The sequence below is a fragment of the Mycteria americana genome, chromosome 1 (genome assembly GCF_035582795.1).
Source record: "Mycteria americana isolate JAX WOST 10 ecotype Jacksonville Zoo and Gardens chromosome 1, USCA_MyAme_1.0, whole genome shotgun sequence".
Lineage (NCBI taxonomy): Eukaryota > Metazoa > Chordata > Aves > Ciconiiformes > Ciconiidae > Mycteria > Mycteria americana.
Window position 1 is genome coordinate 63092728 of NC_134365.1, and position 19197 is coordinate 63111924.

Here is a 19197-nt window from a genome sequence, read left to right on the forward strand (position 1 = left end):
AAAAATATTTGAAAAGGCCTTAATACTGATGCTTATGTCCAAGAAATATCTTCAGACACAACTCAGAATCTATGCTTTCAGATGATCAAAAGCTTTCTTCAAAGTCCTCCAGGCTTTGACATTTATTAGCATTTAAAGGAATACAAATTGACCAATAGGTGTTGAAGGCTTGAGAATTAAAAATGGCTGTGATTTCTAATAACAAATACAGGAATAAAAGACATTCTTCAGAAATGCACTTCATAGGAATTACTTGGTTGTACTTTCTCATTTTCTGTCATACCATGTAAGCCCTCCACTGGCCAAGTACGCTTAAGACAAGTACTTTTTTCATTTTTCCACAATACTTTTGTTGTTGTTGTTGTTTTTTGTAGCCACTATAGCTCCTGAGCAATAGTAGGCTCAGCCTGATGAAGTGGATGTCATGATGTGCAAAAACACTGGCCCAGCATTGAGAAAAATGATTTTGTAGACTGAAGCACATCTAACAGAGTTAGCATTTACAGAGTCACCATGAAGCTTATGCATTAGTACACCAATAAGACAAATGAAAAAGTCTACACATTGTAAGCATACTTATTCATCCTACTTCTTTTCTGCTGAACTGGATTCCCTTGCTTAAATGATTGGGCATGCACAAAGTTGTGGCTCAAAAGAAGTCAGTGAGCACGTGGAATTTAAAAGCCAGAACAACTTCAACATTGCCACAGCCCTTTTAAAGTTTATAGTATTCCTGTATGACCCACAGAACAAACCTAGTGAAACAAAAGGACAGTAAGATTGCCAAATAAGAGAAGCCATTGAAAACCATCTTTAACTGATGCGGAGGTTTCAATCATTAATCAAGTATAAACAAGTTGTAAAAGAAAGGAATAATTCTGGTTACTTAGAAAAACTTCTCTGTAAATGGAAATGAACTTTTAAAACCTTTGAACTTCCCTGAAAAGGCCATTGAAACTTAGCAAGTGAGAACTTAAAAAAATCTACTCGGAAACCACATTCCCTTTTAAAAACTGTGACTGGAGAGGGCATTGTCAGCCCTGTAAAAGAAGGATTACTTCCTATTTGCTTCTAAACCAACTTTACTGCCTTTAAGGACTTCCATTTTCAACAATCCTACAGAAACTGTAGTTTTGGTAATTAAGGTATTATACTGGAAGCAATTTCTCCCTACACTATACCAGTGTTCCTTTATAATCCCCCTGCGTGTCTTCAGTAATAACAAGGTGAGTTGGATGGTCAAGGAGAACAAGAGTAGTTTCATTTATTATTCAGCAGTGACTTCTTTTTCTTTATGTTCCTGTCACTAGAACTGATTCTCCTAGCTCCTATTGCAGTATTAAATCACTAAAGAATGGAGCTACAACTGGTAGAAAACCAGAGTGAGTGAAAGGCAAATCCACCGTAACAGTATATTTTCTCTAGGTTTAGTTCTGGTTTTGTTTCCAGACACAACTCACTGTCCCTTTCTCATCCCAATGACTTCATCCTCACTCCCTAATGACTATGTACTCCACTAGAAAGTTTCTCTTTTTCTTTTATCTCATTAGACAAGTTTAACAGGAGCATCATGACCTCCAAGGAGTGTTTCATTTCAAGATTAGATTTTTACATGCCCTACTGACTAAAAAATAAGGTTAAAGGAAGACAGGTATATGGTTAAAGCATTGGCCTGATGCTTATGTTGATGTAGGTTCAGTTCCTGGCACTGTCACAGCCTTCTCCTGTGCAAATAATTGATAGGTAGATTCCATAAATATTACTCAAATTAAGTACTACCTTTCTCTGCAAAGAGCTCTCTTAATTTAGGATGAAGTACTGTTTAACATCAGTGAAGATAAAAGAATCTGTCTCTTAATCTTTCCGTCTTAATTCCCTTCTCGAATGTAGTGGTTAATTTGTCCTTGCTAATCAGGAATCTTGTAAGTCAATCTTCACAAGTAAAAGTATTCAAATATGCCAAAAGTAGCAGACAATCAGAAATCAGTTTTCTGGAAAATAATTCACATTTAAAATGTTGGCCATAAGAAAACTACATGCTGGACTTTTATCAAAAGCATCAAGTCATCTTACCACACTTAAAGTAATTTTTGAAGTAATTAAAGTAATGCCATTCTGACTTGTATGGAAAGGTTCAATAACTGAAAGTCTAAACAAGATTCAGACAATACTGCACAGGTACAAAGCTGAATCTTGTTTATTCCTTATGCTCTGTTGCTGCATCATTGTACAAGGTTGGATGCTTCTTGCTGACAAAGCCCTCGGCAATGATATCAGATCTTACTAAACTGGGCTTATAGCTCTAAACCTTAGAGCACATTTGAGTAAATCCACTGAAGTTAACTGCATTAGATAAATACAAAACTAGTGTAAGTGAGAAGTAAGCCAGGCCTTTACTGTTATCTTCTTTCTCCCTCCTGCTTTATTTTCTGTTGTCATACTTGTTTCTAATAAGGGAATGGAAATTTTCTACCTCTATAGTAGAGAAGATGACAGTGGCCTATGCTCAACTGCTTACCATCCTGTAAGTGCTACTGCTGTATAAATATAAATAAAAATTGTAACTTGTGTCAATAGGTGCACTCCTGGATCGTGTGAAAGGTATTACACAGGAGTTACTTAATGCAACAGCCATTCACACCTTCTGCCTCTAACCAGATGATGTTTCCAAAACGCAGGAACAAGAGTACCATGTTTGTCATTTGTTATTTGCTTTCCTTTCTCAGAATACAGATGAGAAAGAGTACCTATAGAGACAAAAATCTCGATTACACAATGCAAAGCAATGTACTGCTTCTTATGTGGTCAGTGGCATTACCCACACAGCAGTCATTCTGCTTCACATTGTGCATCAGTATTCTTTTGTTCTTATCTCCTTCAAGGAATCACATCACATCCTTTCCCTGCAAATCTCTCTAGATGCCACTAAGATAGTATTTACTCACTGAACTGCAAGGTTGGAAGAAAAAGCAGGTCATTGTTCATTATCAGCCTGATGCAAAGCCTACTAAGGGCAATAGAAGTCTTTTCATTGATTTTAATAGACCTTGGATCAGGTTATATATAAGTAGCTTCTGGCACCTGATTCATCAGGACATAATCCTGACTGCACTAAAAGATTTCCCAGTGACTTCAGTGATGCTAGGATTTCACTCAATTATTGTTTTTGCATTGTTATCCATTTGCTAATCCAAATAAAAAGCAGTTTTACATTGGCTATGGGATAAGAAGGGTAAGAAAGGTCCTATCATGATTGATTGTCCTTCCACCACACACAAGGGTAAGCAGTAATTATTTACTGTGAGAACATATACAAGAAGAGGAGAGAATGTATTCTCATTATGGATGGATGACTGTATTATCATTGTCCTCCTCGATGCACTATAGGGGGCAATATTCAAATGTAACAATGAGCTACTGGTTTCTAATTATCTTGTCCTAAACCCTGATAAACCTGGCTATTCTTGCAATAGTGAATTTCTTTCCAGCAAAACATTTCCCTTGCCAAAGTATATATTTTTTGGCAGCATCTGGCACTTTCCAGCCCTGGAATCTGACGTAGGCTTGTAAATTGTGCTAGGTTGGCAAGGTTTTCACCCTCTAGAGCACTGAATTGGTGTAAAATAATACATTATATTGTTTCCCACTCTTTCTGCTATTTTTTTTCCTCAAAAGAATTCTAAACTCTGAAATTTCCGTTTCATATCCCAGTGCAATACTCACAAAACTATAGGTCTTTCTCTTCACAAGTTGCAACTGGCTTAGGAACTACTGTGTGAAGCATAATGGCTCTATCATATGCTTAGTATACTGAGTGGCCTCCAAAGCAGCCATTCCATAAAAAGGGCAGAGTACAGTGCAGCTATATGTGAGAGGAAATTGTTACAAGTACTGTACTTCGGAAATAAGTTTAGGGAAAGAGGAGATTTTTTTTCCCATTAAATACACAATGAAGAAAAAAAAATGCTTCTGAAAGCATATTTCTAGAGGAAAAAATTACCTTCGTCAACTGTGTGGCAGACTAAATAAAACCAGACATACAAATTAAAAATTAAGACACCTTTTGGAATAAATCTATGTTTGTCGGCTAACTGACTTTAAAGAAGTGAAATAGTTATTTTACTCTCCATTTGAAAAATCAAAGAGTTTTCATTTTTTCATAAGGTGCAGCTTATAAATCTTAATTATTCAGGCAAAACACTCTGTGAAGTCTTAATAGATTTCTCTTATAGATCAGTACTGAGTGCCTGTGTTTTCCCAGTCCTACTCACCTAGAATTTCAGAGCAAGGAGCAAACATCTTCTTGCCTTAGACTCGGGAATTAATGCAAACCAGTATTCCACAAAGCAGTAGCTCTAGTGCAATATCTCAATATTAACAAATGCATATGCTTTCATAAAGATTTTACTTGTGCATACTGATAAAGCTTATCCTCTATTCTCATGCATATTAAATTAGACTTCAGAGCTAGAGCATCCATTCATTGAGCATTTATAAATGCTAATATATGCTCATTTTGATGAATACAAACAAAAATCAGTCTAAGCATAATTATTTTTTGGCACTAACAAAACATTGAAGGAAAATGGAAGCTAAATATTAAATATTGTAGCTTCAAAATGCATGCAACTTATTTACATGAAAATCAGATTGCCTACTTTGCAATGTTTAAACCTTGAGGTAGTTCTGTTAAGGGACTTTACAACAGTTCACAAGATTTGTTGTTTGCTTGTTTGTTTGTTTGTTTTAACAGTTCATAGAAGTATCAAAATACAGGCATTTCCTGCTGATTGAACATTGACTCATAATTTTCCAAATACAGATTAGAAATTCCAGAGTACCCTCAAGAAGTATTACCAATATAACATTAAACCATTTGTCTAAGATCACAAGGAGATGAAAAGTGATATCAACAATCTCTTATTTTGCATATGCATGCATCTATAATGCAAAAATAGACAAGAACACTAGCCTGATATACAGAACATAGTCAAAGAGGTGTGGAGATACATAATTAAACAGTAGACTGGCTGGTATGCTTTTTAGAACAATATGTGTCATTATATTGAATTGTTAAAATGGAAATAAAAGACAATGGCTTTGTACTCCACCAGTGACAAAAATCTTGTGATTTAGGACAAATCACTTCCAATGGAAATCATTTTCTTTGAGTTCAGTTACCTAGAAGAAGTTGTGTGTATGCTCTAAGACTAGATCAAGTAGCTTTATCTGTAGTCGATGAAAGAACACGGGCTCTTTCAGAGGACAAGGATTCATTTCATTTTAAGCAAAGCATTCAAAACAGGAATAAGTCACTCTCCAGACACACCTGCTTGTTGACTTGACTATCTTAAACTAGATCCCTAATTTTCAGACAGTAAAGCTGAGTAAGATGAATCTCAACCTCAGCATCCCTAGCCTTCTGTGCCACCGTAAGGCAGGTAGTACATGCAACTCAAAAATACTCCAACCACCAGCTCCCAGTCTGGACCTAGCATACAGGATGTGCTTGTTAAGTTTCTACATTGTAATATAGCACCACAGACTCTCAATCTTGTTGTTCAGGCCACAGAAAAATTCTGTCTGACTGACTTACTGCCTCATAGTATGTTTACATACATCCAGATACTGTAAGCTACGAACTGGACACCGTGGTAAATGAGAAAAAAAGTTTGTCATCACACTTCTCTGCAGGATCCCTCACAGAGGTACCCCAAAACTGCTATCAATGCTTCAAGTTGTACAAATTATACTACCCTGATGTTTTGATGGAAAAATTTTGAGTTTCTCAGTACAAGCTTATAGTACACTAATTGGTCAATAGCCTTTCACGTTACTTTAAAAAGCTGCAGTTATAGCTGATGATTGACTCTAATAGTAGGTTAGGAATAAGTTCACTGTTTTTCAGATTTATGATGTTTTTCTGAATTACAGTCTAAATGGCATTCTCAGGTTCTACTGCTGGGCTAAAAAAGACACTATGTACAGCAAATATAAAGAGTCACATAAAAGCTGCAGGACAAGTTACCCCAGTTCTTCTAGAGTCCTCTAAACAGTAGATTAGCATTATGTTTATCCTGGGCTATTTCTCATGTAATTTCTAACGCTAATGCTACAGCAGTAAATTATAATTCTCCACAGAATGCCTAGATAGTTTGACAGTTGAAACTTCTATAGTCCACCTACACCAGTGCTTCTCACACTGAAATCGTCACTAGAGCAGAACCAATGGCAGCACCAGTGAGATATTTTGGAGGGAAGGCGGGGAACAAAGAAATCAAGTGTAAACAAGCCCTGCTGAATTACTCCACTGACTTTGCATTATTTAAAGGGAAGTGCTGTTAGTACAGAAGCCAGCTGTTTAACTACTGGAACTCTGTACCTTGGCCTGCTTTCAGGGGACTAGACTTTGTGACTGGTGTGAACAGTGTGACGAGACTTTTTATCTGCTTGTAGCACGTGGGAAGAAACATTCACATACTTGGTACAGTAGATTAAATGAGAGCCAAAAATTCTATTAAGTAAACTTTGACCTACATGATATGAAACCTCCTTTGAGCTAGCAACTGACAAAAAAGGAAAGAAACCTCAAGGAAATCAGTGTACATCAGCAAAAAGGAATGCCTAGGACTGTTATATGTCCACAGGCAGCACTTTGAAAGTTGAGTAAATGTAAGGAACTTTTTGTAACAGCTGGAAGGCAGCACTTAAATTGTGTCATAAAGGTGCGAAAGAACTACATGGGTGCCCAGTATACTGACACAGCAGGATCAGTCAGTATTTTATGGCAATATCATAAAAAAAAATTAAGGAACAGAAAACTGGTAGTAAATGTGCAGAACCACCAGCCATTTATTCACTAACATGGATTTTGGTCTAGAAATTAACTTAAGTGCTTAGTTACATCAGTCCCTGTGTAGGAGAGCACTCAGGCATGTACTTACTATTGAATATGTGCTTTAGCCCAGCAGACCATATAGAAGCTTGAACATTTGCCTAGATCTAAGTGCATACTTTGGTAACTTGATGAACTGGGACCATCTGATCCCGCAGTCCTTCCAGAAGAATATGGGTCAAATACTGATAATATCTGTAGAAATGGTAGTATCTCCTTGTCATTCTTTATCTCATCGTTGTCTGTGATAGCATCTTTTCTATACTGCAGCACTTAAGAGGAGAGCAGTGATTTAAAATCTATTGGTTTAAAATTAATTTGGACATCAGATACTTCTCAAAAGTAGAGTCCAGAATCATGATTACTGAAAAAGAATCATTTTTCTTTTTTTTTTTTCTATTTATATGCTCTATCTGTTGTACAGCACTTTAGGTAATATCACTTTATTTTATATGAATTTTAGGTATAATTGGTTGCTTAGGTCTTTCAAAAATCTTGGGAAAACTTTTTTTTTAAAGAAAAAAAAAAACAATTTGACTTCACAATACTAATGTTATCTTTTTATGAAGGATGAGCATTTAGTATCCCATGTAATACATGAATATTTAAGTCTATAAATAAATGTTAAGTTTCATTGCTGACCACATCACTGATGTGTTAGCGATTCCATTCCAAATTTGTTACATGTACCATGCAGGTTTTTTAAAGCGCTATAAGTTATTATATCCTCCTTCATAAAAGTGTTATTCTGTCAGAAAGAAAAACAACTCATAGATGTCTTTGGTCTGGCTACAGTAAAAATGATTTTGAAGTGCACTGAGATTTTCACCTGAAAGATTCCAGGATTCAGGATTTGTACTAACTATTTATGCATATGATAGTGTAGAAGAAATGTTGCTAGTGATTACTAAGTCAGGCAGGCAATGCTTCATGGATTATTCAAGGTATTTTATCAACTTTATAAATGGTTAAATTCAGACACTGAAAGGTAAAATAACTTCCATGTAATCACACAACAAGATAGTAGCTAGATGAGGATAAAACTCAGAATTGACAACTTCCAACTAACAAAAAATTGTATAAGTTCCTGCTTGACTTATTGGGAAGACATCATATCCAAATAAATGAGTGATGTTATTAAAAGTTAGAGTACATGGCTCTAGTTCCTCTACTTCAGGTACCATCAAAGAAAAATCAAATATATTCCTGTTGAAATGACTGTATTTACTAAAAGTCATAAATTTCGTACTAGAAATGATACTGATAAACTGGTAGAATGCTATATAACCCATTGCATGTCACTGTTTTATCTTATGTCTTGAGTAAAAAATATTTAAGGAAAGAAAGCGTTAGATTATATAATTGAGTTAAATTTAAAATGGCAAAATACAAGCAATGCTGTATAAGTACAGGCTAAACACAGACAAATTGGAAAGAACTATTGATTGTTAAAGGAGATGAAAGATTTTCCAAAAAAAATCACTTCTATCAACCAGTTATCTTTGGCTTCAATCATGACAAAGCTAAATGTTAACCACATTAAACAGCACAATTTTTGCAACCTTGCAAACTTTACCTTTAATTTGACTATTGCCTTTATAACCCTTTCATATACCAATGGATCCCATAAAAAATGCTGCTATCAGTCATTAGACATTTATAGTCTTAGTAATCAGGGAAAGAAGATTTCTTCTATCAAGTTCTGTTGTTGACTCATGGAAGTTCCTGGCCAACACATTTCATCTTACTGATTCTAAGTTTTGTCACCTAGAGGTAATATTATCTACCTAGCATGAATGTCATGAGGAGCTAACATTTGTAAGGTTCTTAGAAGTGCAAAATATTACTAATCCTGAAATATTCTATTGGATTGATAGAATTTTTTTTAATAGGTAGCTTATTTTCTAGGTAGAAAGGTCATGATAAGCCAGATTAAAGTAACCAATGAACTGTCCATCCTTATTTTTACTATTAGCAGTAGCCAGGGAATCAACCAAACTTCTATGCCTGTTAGCTGCTATGAAATATCATTTAAAGGAAAATTCTTGAACAGAAGCTTTTAGAGTGTGTTTGCTTATGAAAAAGTGGCAGACAGAAAAGAAAGGTAAGCTTAACTATTCAACTATTTGTACCTACAGTTCAGCTGGATCTATTAGGAAGGGTTACACCTGCATATCCAGGAACAGAATTTGCCCTTCCATGTTTTAAATGGGAGCAAGACAAAATGTGGAACAGCTCTGGGTATCCCGCACAGTAATGACACTCCACATTTTATCATGACTGCTAGATTTTAAAAGTAATAGGCTAAGACAACCTGATTAACAGACTTCAGTAAAATCCCCAGGGAAAAGCTTGCACTTTATATTATAACTCAGTGAGTGAAAATAGTGTGGAAAAAAACCCCTAAACTCTGTGTCTTAACATTTATAATACTTTTCAGTGACACACAGAAAACAACACACACACACACACACAGACAAATAAAAATATTACTGTAATCTACTCCTGGCTTGCTGTTCTGTTTAGTCTTATGAAACAAATAATTTAGCAGGCTATGTACAGTATAGAGGCCCTCAGTGGATTGCAATATACTAAGTAAGCATGTTTTTTTTGTTGTTTAATTTATAGTCCCTGGAAAAAAAGACATTTAAATACCTATTGTCTGGGTTTACAAAGCTCATAGGGATAGTTAGTTCTTAGCTGACTATATTGCTGGCTAAAATGTTAGACATACTTTACCACTAGAGGTCTTTTCATTTACGGATGTACTAAGGCCTCAAGGGTTCTTCGTCAGTGGACATATGTTTTAATCACAGAGAATTGCAAAATGCAGTGTTGTCTTCAAATTGACAACTGCAGGACAAGTATATGGATTTTAACCTAGAATTTGCTGTATAAGCATTGGAAGCAATAATTTCCCAAAGAGAGACTGAATTTTCATCTTTTTCGATACCTTTATCCTTTATCTAGCTTGAGTAATTTCTTAAAACGTAAACTCCTGCCAAACTCTGTGAATAACAGATTTTTGGTCTCAGTGATAAAACTGAAGGGGAAAAAAAAAGGCAAGAAAAAAAAATGGTAGAGCTGACTGAACTGAGTTACTTCATTTTTTGGCTCTTGGTGCAATTTTCTTTCTTTTTTTCCGTATTTTTGGGTTCTTAACCAATGTGGATCATTCTGTAAATGGAAACATTTAATGCTGAAAATGTCAAAACAAAACATTTAATCTTTTCAGAATTTTATTGGTCTGAAACCAAATTCTACCAGAATTTTAGAAAAGACGTAGTAAGTAAGCAACTACTTATTTTTGTGAATTTACTGTTCCTTCATTTCTAGTTAGTCATAACAGGGCAACTGCATATCCGACTGGGTTGCATATAAACAAGCCCAGGAAATAATGGGTCTGTTATCTTTGCATAGTATAGCAGAGAAATCAAAAGTTACTAAAGAAATCATAAATCACTGAAAAAAAGAGTGTAAGAGTTTTATGAATGAAAATGTCACCCTTTACTGGACCTGAGTGAAAAATGCAAAACATTTGCCAATCAAGTACTTTCTACAGATGCCCAGTGCAAACACAAAACACGGGAAAAGAACGTTATGTCAGTCCCATTTCCTATATTGTGCAAAGCTATAGAATATAAAATCTCCTTTTATCTGTTCCATCAACCATCTTCCTATTTTTGTTGCTTTTCATTGGTTACTTTGTTACCTTATTTCCTGCTTCCCACTAGTTTTTGAGCTTGCAGATCTTACAGCTTGTGCAGTGGTATACAGTATTTATTTCCCCTTTTGGAACACACTCCGACTTCATATAGTGACTGCTCCGTGGAGCCTTTTTCATTAGAAAATACTTGCCTACAATACAGGCATGATCTATAATCTTTAAACACCAGCTACCTCAGTCAGCTCAACAATCAGTTTTCATCCAAAAGCTAAAGGGCAAATTTACTTTGCAAGTCTTCTAAATGCCAGATTTCAACTTCCTCCCTCTCCATTCTCAATGCCAAGACAGTTCAATAAAATCTTTTAATAATATTTTTCTAAGAAGATATAATTTTGCTCAAATGCTTAAATAGCAACCACCCATAGACAGAAATCAAAGCTGGCCATTTCCAGGAATATCATCTGAAGCTGTATCTGAGACCAGGGTCTTAGAATAGATACACACAGGCAGCCTCTACAACTGTCATTGGTGATTCAGTTAAAATAATGCAACTTAACATGATTGCTGCTGAGATCTTTGCATTTTCTTTCTAACATAAAAACTTTCCATTTGTGTTTTGAATAGGTAAGCCTACAGGGTATGGATCCAGCAGTAGACGCTTACACCACAAGGGAATAGTGGATGAATGCTGCTTCCAGAGTTGTGACCTGAGGAGGCTGGAGATGTATTGTGCTCCAATAAAGCCACCTAAATCTGCACGCTCTGTACGTGCTCAGCGCCACACTGATATGCCAAAAGCACAAAAGGTAGGCCAGGCTGGAAAAAAACAAAACAAAACAAAACAAAACCCTACCTATTTTAGGGAAGGAAAATTCTATCAAGGCTGGTAACATAGCAAGTAACTGATGTGTTCTGCCTACTAGGGACACTGATATTTAGTGGGGTTTTAGAAAATAGTGTCTGTGGTAGGAAATAAGTAGGAAATGGTGTGTTCTATCCCATCTCCTAGAACACTGAGTAAAAGATGGAATTACTAAGCTAGTAGTTGTGAGGCTTTATCCTGCTATTGGGTAGTTAATGACAAATACTCACATCATCCAATCATAAATAGCACCTAAGACTTCTTTCAAAAGAGAAACCAAACACTGAATGTTTAACAACTGATCTATACGGAACCTCCTCACTCATCCTTCCTTTTCAGGAAGAGGCAGAGTGAGTGATCAAGGGGGAAAACACAGCTCTTCTGCTATTCATTTCACATGTAAATGAACAAATGATTTTTTTCTTTCCTCATTATTTTGGCTTTTTTTTTATTTATCAGAACTAAATTAACTGGATGGTCACTGCAATGATTACGTACTTCATTTTAACTATTTAAAGTTTACTATGTATGTTTTCCAACCACTTCAAATACTCATTGGTATTATTTGTATAGTTGTTTGGTTCGAGTATTCAGATTTTTGTTCCTGTTATACTAGATATACTGTACATATATGTAGTTAAACTCACCTCTCCTCAACAGAGCCTATCGTTCAGAAAACCCATCTTAGGCTAGGCTGCCATTAAGCTCATGTCCAACTGTCTCTCCTGTTTGAGCTCTGAACATCTGTTTTACATGTTATCTGTCATCTGCTGTAAGCCTCTAGTGATATATTTTATTGCTGTTGACTCTGTCTGTCCTACACATATGTTGGCCCCACTCCTGCAGTTATCTGAACATTTTTTCTCACAAGAAATGGAACTGCATGAAATCCTAAGATTTCATAGGAAGTCAAGAAACCAGCACTATATACTAATTTCCTTAATATCATCTTTATGAAAAGAGCAGTTGTAATCGTTCCAGCATACATTTCTTTTCTGTAAATCAGTCCATAGAATGGAATCCTTTCACCTCTTCCTCAAGAGTTTGCAACCTTTTAAAGTAATGGCTGTATGAATCTTCCTGGGAAGTATCACCTTAGCCGTGAACATCTCAGAAGGCATACATGACAACAAGTGAAGTCTTCTTCAGGTAGAGCTCAACTATAGACAAGAAAACCCTGTGGTTTATTCCTGTCTGGGCACACATATATTTAAGGCTTGCGGGAAAAGAAGACAACAGGCTTGGCCAGTAATCCGTGTGCTCCTTCCCATACTTGTTGCTAAGGTGATGTGTAAAACATTCTGTAACTTCACGTAAAACGAGACAAGATACCTGCCAGCTTTCTGACAGATCTCCACACCACTTTCCTTGGAGGGCTAAGGAATGATGTCATTCTTTAGGCAGCTGTCCTCTTCCCAGTTCAAAAGATAGGCAGGAAAACGCTTTTCTTACAAACAGGAAGGAACAGAAGAAAGGCTTTGCATCTTTCTGCAGCAGCAGGGGAGGTAGTGTGCAAGAGGGGATACTGGAAGAAAAAAATTAGAGGGAGTATGTAGTAATTGAGAGAACCTAGCTGCAGAAGAAATCATCCAGGAAATTAAAAGGAGAAAAAAATCAAGATGTGAAAAGGGCAGTAAAAGGACAATGAAGAGCAGAGGAAAAGAAACGGGAGGCAATTAGATCAAAGAGGCTGAGAAGATGAGAAATATTGAAGAGCTGAATGAACCAGGGTGCATCACACAGAAAAGACAGAATTTTGAGAACAGGGGAGAGAAAATAAAATTAGAGAAAAATCAATACTAAAAAACCCAACAACTTTAAAGAAAATGTATAGGAAAAGGAGGAGAGAGGTGAATAGAAGCAGAAAAATCATAAATGCTTCTTGATGGGAACTTGGTGATAAAATAACAGAAAACTGATGGGAAAAACAAACTGAAATTTTCATTAATATCTGTGGATGGAGAAAATTAGATTGAGGAAACAAAAATACAGAAGGGGTAGGAGAAACTATTATTCAGATTTGTGATAGATAAAAGGAAAATACAGGGAAGGGAAGAGAACGGAAAGAGAATTCATTATGAAAAACTCTATGTGAAAAAGCTCTGGTACATATTCTCATGTAATTATTTTTTCTTTCTTTTTTCAGTCAGCTGTACATGCCTCCATTAAGACAGACAATGCTATATTCATACTTTCTTCTTTTGATAGGCTCCCCCAATATGAATGTATTTAGCTAATTCATAGTGTTGATATGTCACTGATTTTAATTAAAAAAATAATTATACGAAAGTCAAATTATTTTTCAGTTAAGCAATTTTTTTTCTGCTTTAGAATATTTTTCTTGCTTAATGTTATATATGAGATACATATCTTACGCGTATAAAGTGAATATATATGTAGAGATAATATATATGACCTCTTTAATACTTTCTTATTTAGATACAAGATTTAAGGCAGGATTAAGTGGAATATATAAGACGTTGTACAGGCACTCTCAGATTTCATACACAATCAGTTTCTTATGCCTTTCATACTTCTAATGTAGTTTTTATTTGGCATCTCCTCATAACCTTTTTAATAGACAAATCCAGGATTTTTGTTTTGGTTTAAGTGTTTTTGTAAGTGGTCTACTTTCCCAATTCCTTGAGGAGATCATTCCTCCTATGCATGATTTGGTAGAATAACTTTCTTCAATGAAGCAGGGCTGTTCTTCTGTTCATAGGTTACGTTAATGCTGATCTTTAGTCATTACATTACAAACAAGCGTTGCTACGCTACACACACAAATCTGAATGATGAGGGCCAGGCACGGAATGATTAATGTGGGCTGGGAACCCCAAATGCCAATTCGCTGCTCGAAGGCCTACATCAAGAACTAGTTTTAATCCAATCACAGAGACTGTATGTGTAGAGTTATGTTTGTGTGTAGCTAACAAACTAAATATTTTTTTCTCTATATGATCTCTATTTGTCCTGTTCTAAGACCTTTACTCACAAATAAATATTGAAAAGGAAAAAATAAGCACATCGTTATGAAATACTTAGGGGTGTTATGTACACAGCATACTTCACAGATTACAAAAAAAGAAATTAAGAAAGAAGGCAGTTAGAAGCACTTTGTTATTGCCTCAGCTGCTGTATACAATGGAGCACATACTCAACCTTAACTCTATCCCAATTTAAATGCCCAGCTTTCACCACCTCTTTTGCACTCAGCCCATGACAAAATTACCTTAAACTGGAGCAGCCAGTGAATGCAACAAACGTGCATACTAGCTTGCAGAGAGAAATGAGGTGTGTGCATCAGAGCACAATGTTATAGCTACAGGTTAACCCCCCCAAAGTCTCTAGTGAACAGATGGGATAACTCAGAGTATCTGTCCAGCTGGATTTCAGCACTGTGGGCCTTGAGTAAGCTGTGAACTACAGTAATAGGTAGTTTCTATTAGTGCCCAGCAGTCAAACATCCTTCTCAGACATCGTCTAAAGGATACTAAACTCTCACTAAAGTGTGTGTCCCCTACTTAAAAAGTATCATCTCCCCTACTGCCTGAAATACTTTATATTTTTGAGTTGAAGCCTACAGAGGTCACCTAATCTGTCTAGGTCAGCAACTCTGGGATGAAAAAACTGTTTGTAGTTTGAGAGGCTTCTGGAGCATTCAAATTGCTTTCTCCAGTGTGAAACAATAAATATATCCAAGCTGGGGTACAGGAAATATACAGTGAAGTGGCAGTCCTGTTTCTAAATGCTCAAATCTGGCATAGAAGAAAAGTTGTCTTCTTGGTGACAACTGGACAATGGTTGGTCAATGAGAAAATGCTTTAGTTTTATACAAATAGTTTTTTCAATAGCCTTCACATGTTGCTGTAACAATCATATCTGAAGCAGATTTTATACAAAGCCAACATAGCTGGCTAAGATTTAGTAAGCCGTTTACTTTATATCTTTTGTTTCTGTTCCTCTGAACTTGACCTGCAAAGGTAAATTATTCCTTTAAAATAGAATAGGATCTATTCATATAATCTATATTCAGTCAATCTGTGTTTTAGAATATATTGCCCTGATCATTCAGATTCCTCAGTACAAGAGCAGCTGACCAGAAATATAGAAATGGCATAAAATGTGCAAGAACTACAGGTAATACAATTGGTTTTCTCTAATAGGCTTCCTAAGGAAAGCTAGGTGATTAAATTTGATTTTCAGTTTAGTGTTCAGATTGATGAAATAATAAAAAAAAAATTCAGGACAACTGTTCTGAACTATTTAGGTAAGGGAATAGAGTAATTTTAGATCCTTTTGCAACACTAAGACCAAGGGTTATAAAGATTGGTTTTCTTTTTTCAGTTTATTGAATTTACTTCAATGTAGATACCTTTCTATTATTAATATTTATATTATTAACATGAATTAGTTCTCTATATCTCTTTACTACACTGAATGAAAAAAAGGATGTTTTGAAAAGGGAAGGTCAGAAGTTTGACATTGGAACTGCTGGAATTTAATATTTTGGTATTACCAAAGCAAAACATTTTAATCTCAAAAAGTAAAAAAAAAAAGCTTTTTGATTTCTTGCAGCTCTGTCTTTTTTGTGGTGAAACTGATCTTCATTAAGCTATTTTCAGTCTCCTCAAAACTTCAAATTTCAAGGAATTTAATATTACTCAAAATCCCCTTACTTTGCTTCTGACCATCTTAATTAAGCTACTGAAATTTAGTACTTCACCTTTTTGCATTCATTATAATACTATTCAAAACAAGACCCCAGTAAAACAAACAGTTAAAATACTGTAAAAATTAAATTTGATTAAAACACATGTACATTTAAACCAACAGGTAATTTTTTGAAGGATCACAATACAGCAAATATTCCTATTAGTCTTGCAGCAATTTTCTTTTGTAATAAATTTCATTTGAAAATTCATGAGAAATAATAATTTTTTAAAGACTAGGGAAAACCTAAAGATTTGATGAAATAATCCAACCAGCCTGCACGATCTGTTGTTCACTCATTTAATGATCACACATCAATTATGCTCATCCAAAGCTTGTTTTGGTTACTTGCTTGCTATTTGAATACTCTGTTGAAAGCTTTCAGTAGAATTCTTACTGTTAAAAAATGAGAGATACTTAGGTATTCATCTTGCCAGAACTGATAAAAAATAGGAAGTGATCAACTGCATAATACAAATCCAGTATAAAATTCTACCTCAATTGCAGTTAGTTACATATATAAGCAGAGATTATTAAAGCAGGCACAACTTAATCACGTCAGCATTTCTAAACCCAAGAAAGATGTCCCTGAATTTTTAACAAAGAGAACAGGTGTGAAACCAAAGCACACTATAGATCAAGATTGGTTTTTTAACCTAAAACTATGAGGATAATAATTGATATTGCTTTCAGATTAAAATCTCATTGAATGGGCAAATACATCAGCTAGTAAGGTAGGAGTGAGGAACAGGAAGAAACATTCAGTACTTGTGCTGGAAAGCAAAGTAATGGTTTCACCTATTTTTACACTATATTTATGTTTAGTTTTAAACCGCAAAACAGGCGCAAGAAGGGGAATTAAAGTTCTGTCTTCAGTGTACATGGTTCCATCTAACTTTTCTTTCATTCGTTTCTTTCTCTTCTAAGAAACAATAATGAAAGTTTAGTTTATTTACCCTTAAGTGAATTAAGTTTTAACAGCAATTTGGAAAACTAGTGAATAGAACTTTGAAAAACAACTGTTCTCTGTTCAAGCAAAGGAAATTGAGCTATTTCCACAACAGTTGTGTATGTGAGGGAAGACTGTGATCTTTTTGAATGAAGCAGTGTCACAGAACCAGTGGCACAAAGTTCTTATCAATTTAAAGCTACAAGGTACCTTGAAAATTATTACATGAATGTGAACACTGGTAAGGCCGATTTTAAAATCCAGTAAATAAAGAAGAGGGAAAACAAAAAACCATAGTACCATGCCATCCCCTCGCACCCTGAGCAAAAGGACCAAAGAGGTGTACGTCTTGATATAATTTTGCTCTTCCTCAGATTTTTAGTTCTTATTCTTCTTTAGGCCCCATATGTGGAAAATACACATAAATATGTGTATTACTAACAAAGTATCAATAGTATCAAAGTATCAAAGTATCAAGCGGATTCTCTCAAAAATCCTTCTCAGATTTTATGTAATCATCAAAATTTGCATAAATACTAAGTGGGACTAAGAGAGAGGGAAAAGATGTTAATATTTTTCATTTAAGAAAATACTATTAAGAAAACAGAAAAAGTATGGCATTATTTCTCATTAGTCTTCCTAAGATTGACAGATTCTTTTGTAATTGGCTCAGTATCAACTCACAGATACATTTACAGGCCAAAATATGCACAATGGCACTAATCCTAATTTCTATTACAGCCATACCACATTACCAAGCCAATGACGGAAACTTTAGGTGTAACATAGAAGAAATTGGCCTCTTCACTTCAGAAAATTATTTTCTCCCATTGCTTACTTTCCAGCCTTGTTATTATGTTACTGATCACACTGCCCACAGAACTAAAAAGCTTTCGAAGAGATCCCAGAGAGTTCGTAGCCAAGATATCATGCCTGTTACTACAAACTTTAGACTTTCCATTTATTACCAATAAAGCAAGAGGTCTTTTAATGTCAGTATGAGGTTTGAATGTCCATCCTAAAAGGGTAAGAATGTTGCTGCGTGCTTCCAATATCCTTCCATCTTAGTTAAATGACCTTTACTATCACTGAGGTAGTTGTTATCCTTATGTTAATGCTGCTCTGTCTCCAAAGATCCATGCTTAGGGTGATAGGGCAGAAGTCTGCGCTTCTCCGTTCATGAACTGACTTATGCAAAGTTGACATTTTGCATCTGTCATCTTAAAATGCTTATTGTTTTTGTCTGGGTCTGAATATCAGCTCAGAGGATCTGATAATGAAACAAGCATCACAGATAATTTTATTTCGAATTACCTTTTTTCCAAAGACTTGAGAAATAAGGCAAGCTTTTCTATACCAGTGCAAATGCAGGTCTGAGAACCTGATTCAGGCATTCACACTTTTTTTTTTCAATGGTCTTAACATTGCATACTTGAAAAAATGTGTTATGTGGGTCAAAGCATTTTCTGGCATGCATGTTACTGATGCCTCCACCAGTGCCACTTCTTTGTAGCTATTCGTCAAAATGCTAATTCCAGAGAAGAAACTGTTCTAAAAGTAACCTGCCATCTTCCCTCAATTTCAAAGCTAGCCTGTGTATTACGACAGCTTTTTTTCCATCTACATGTCAATATTAAGGCTATAACTAAAACTCTGCTGGATCTTAGTATTTGCTTTCTTTGGATGATAAAGCCATTTTAAAGTCAGACAACAGTAGCAGTGGAGAGAACTTATGTTTTCATTTGGGAAACTTATAGTTAATTTTCAATCTAAGTATACTTCAAAAGCCACTGCAATGCAAAATAGCTGTTGTTTCATAAGGCTCTCACTGTCCATTTTATAGATCATGAATGTGCAGCCTTTAAGAATGTATGACTTTCTGCAAATAAAATGTAGCATATAACTTTTCCTATATGCTGGTAAACTGTCTTCGAAGAAGAGAACCTAGGGGCAGCATTGACAAGGATATTTTGCTTTGTTGCCACGAGGAAAAAAACAGGGCAGATGGGTCAAGGAATTCCTGTTTTCTTACTTCATTGTTACCAGTATAAGCATTTGTAGCATAAGGCAGGATCCTTAACAGTGGCAGACTCCTGTGAAGTGCTGCAATG

The 19197-nt window shown here is 35.4% G+C and overlaps 1 protein-coding gene across 1 annotated transcript in view; it reads left to right on the top strand.

Annotated features, from left to right (window-relative positions):
- The window catches only part of IGF1 (insulin like growth factor 1), a 58693-nt gene that overhangs the window by 32638 nt on the left and 6858 nt on the right, over positions 1 to 19197 (top strand). Inside the window, exon 3 of the mRNA XM_075502727.1 lies at positions 11187 to 11368. Coding sequence (XP_075358842.1) covers positions 11187 to 11368 — 182 coding nt within the window. The remainder of the gene's footprint in view (positions 1 to 11186; positions 11369 to 19197) is intronic.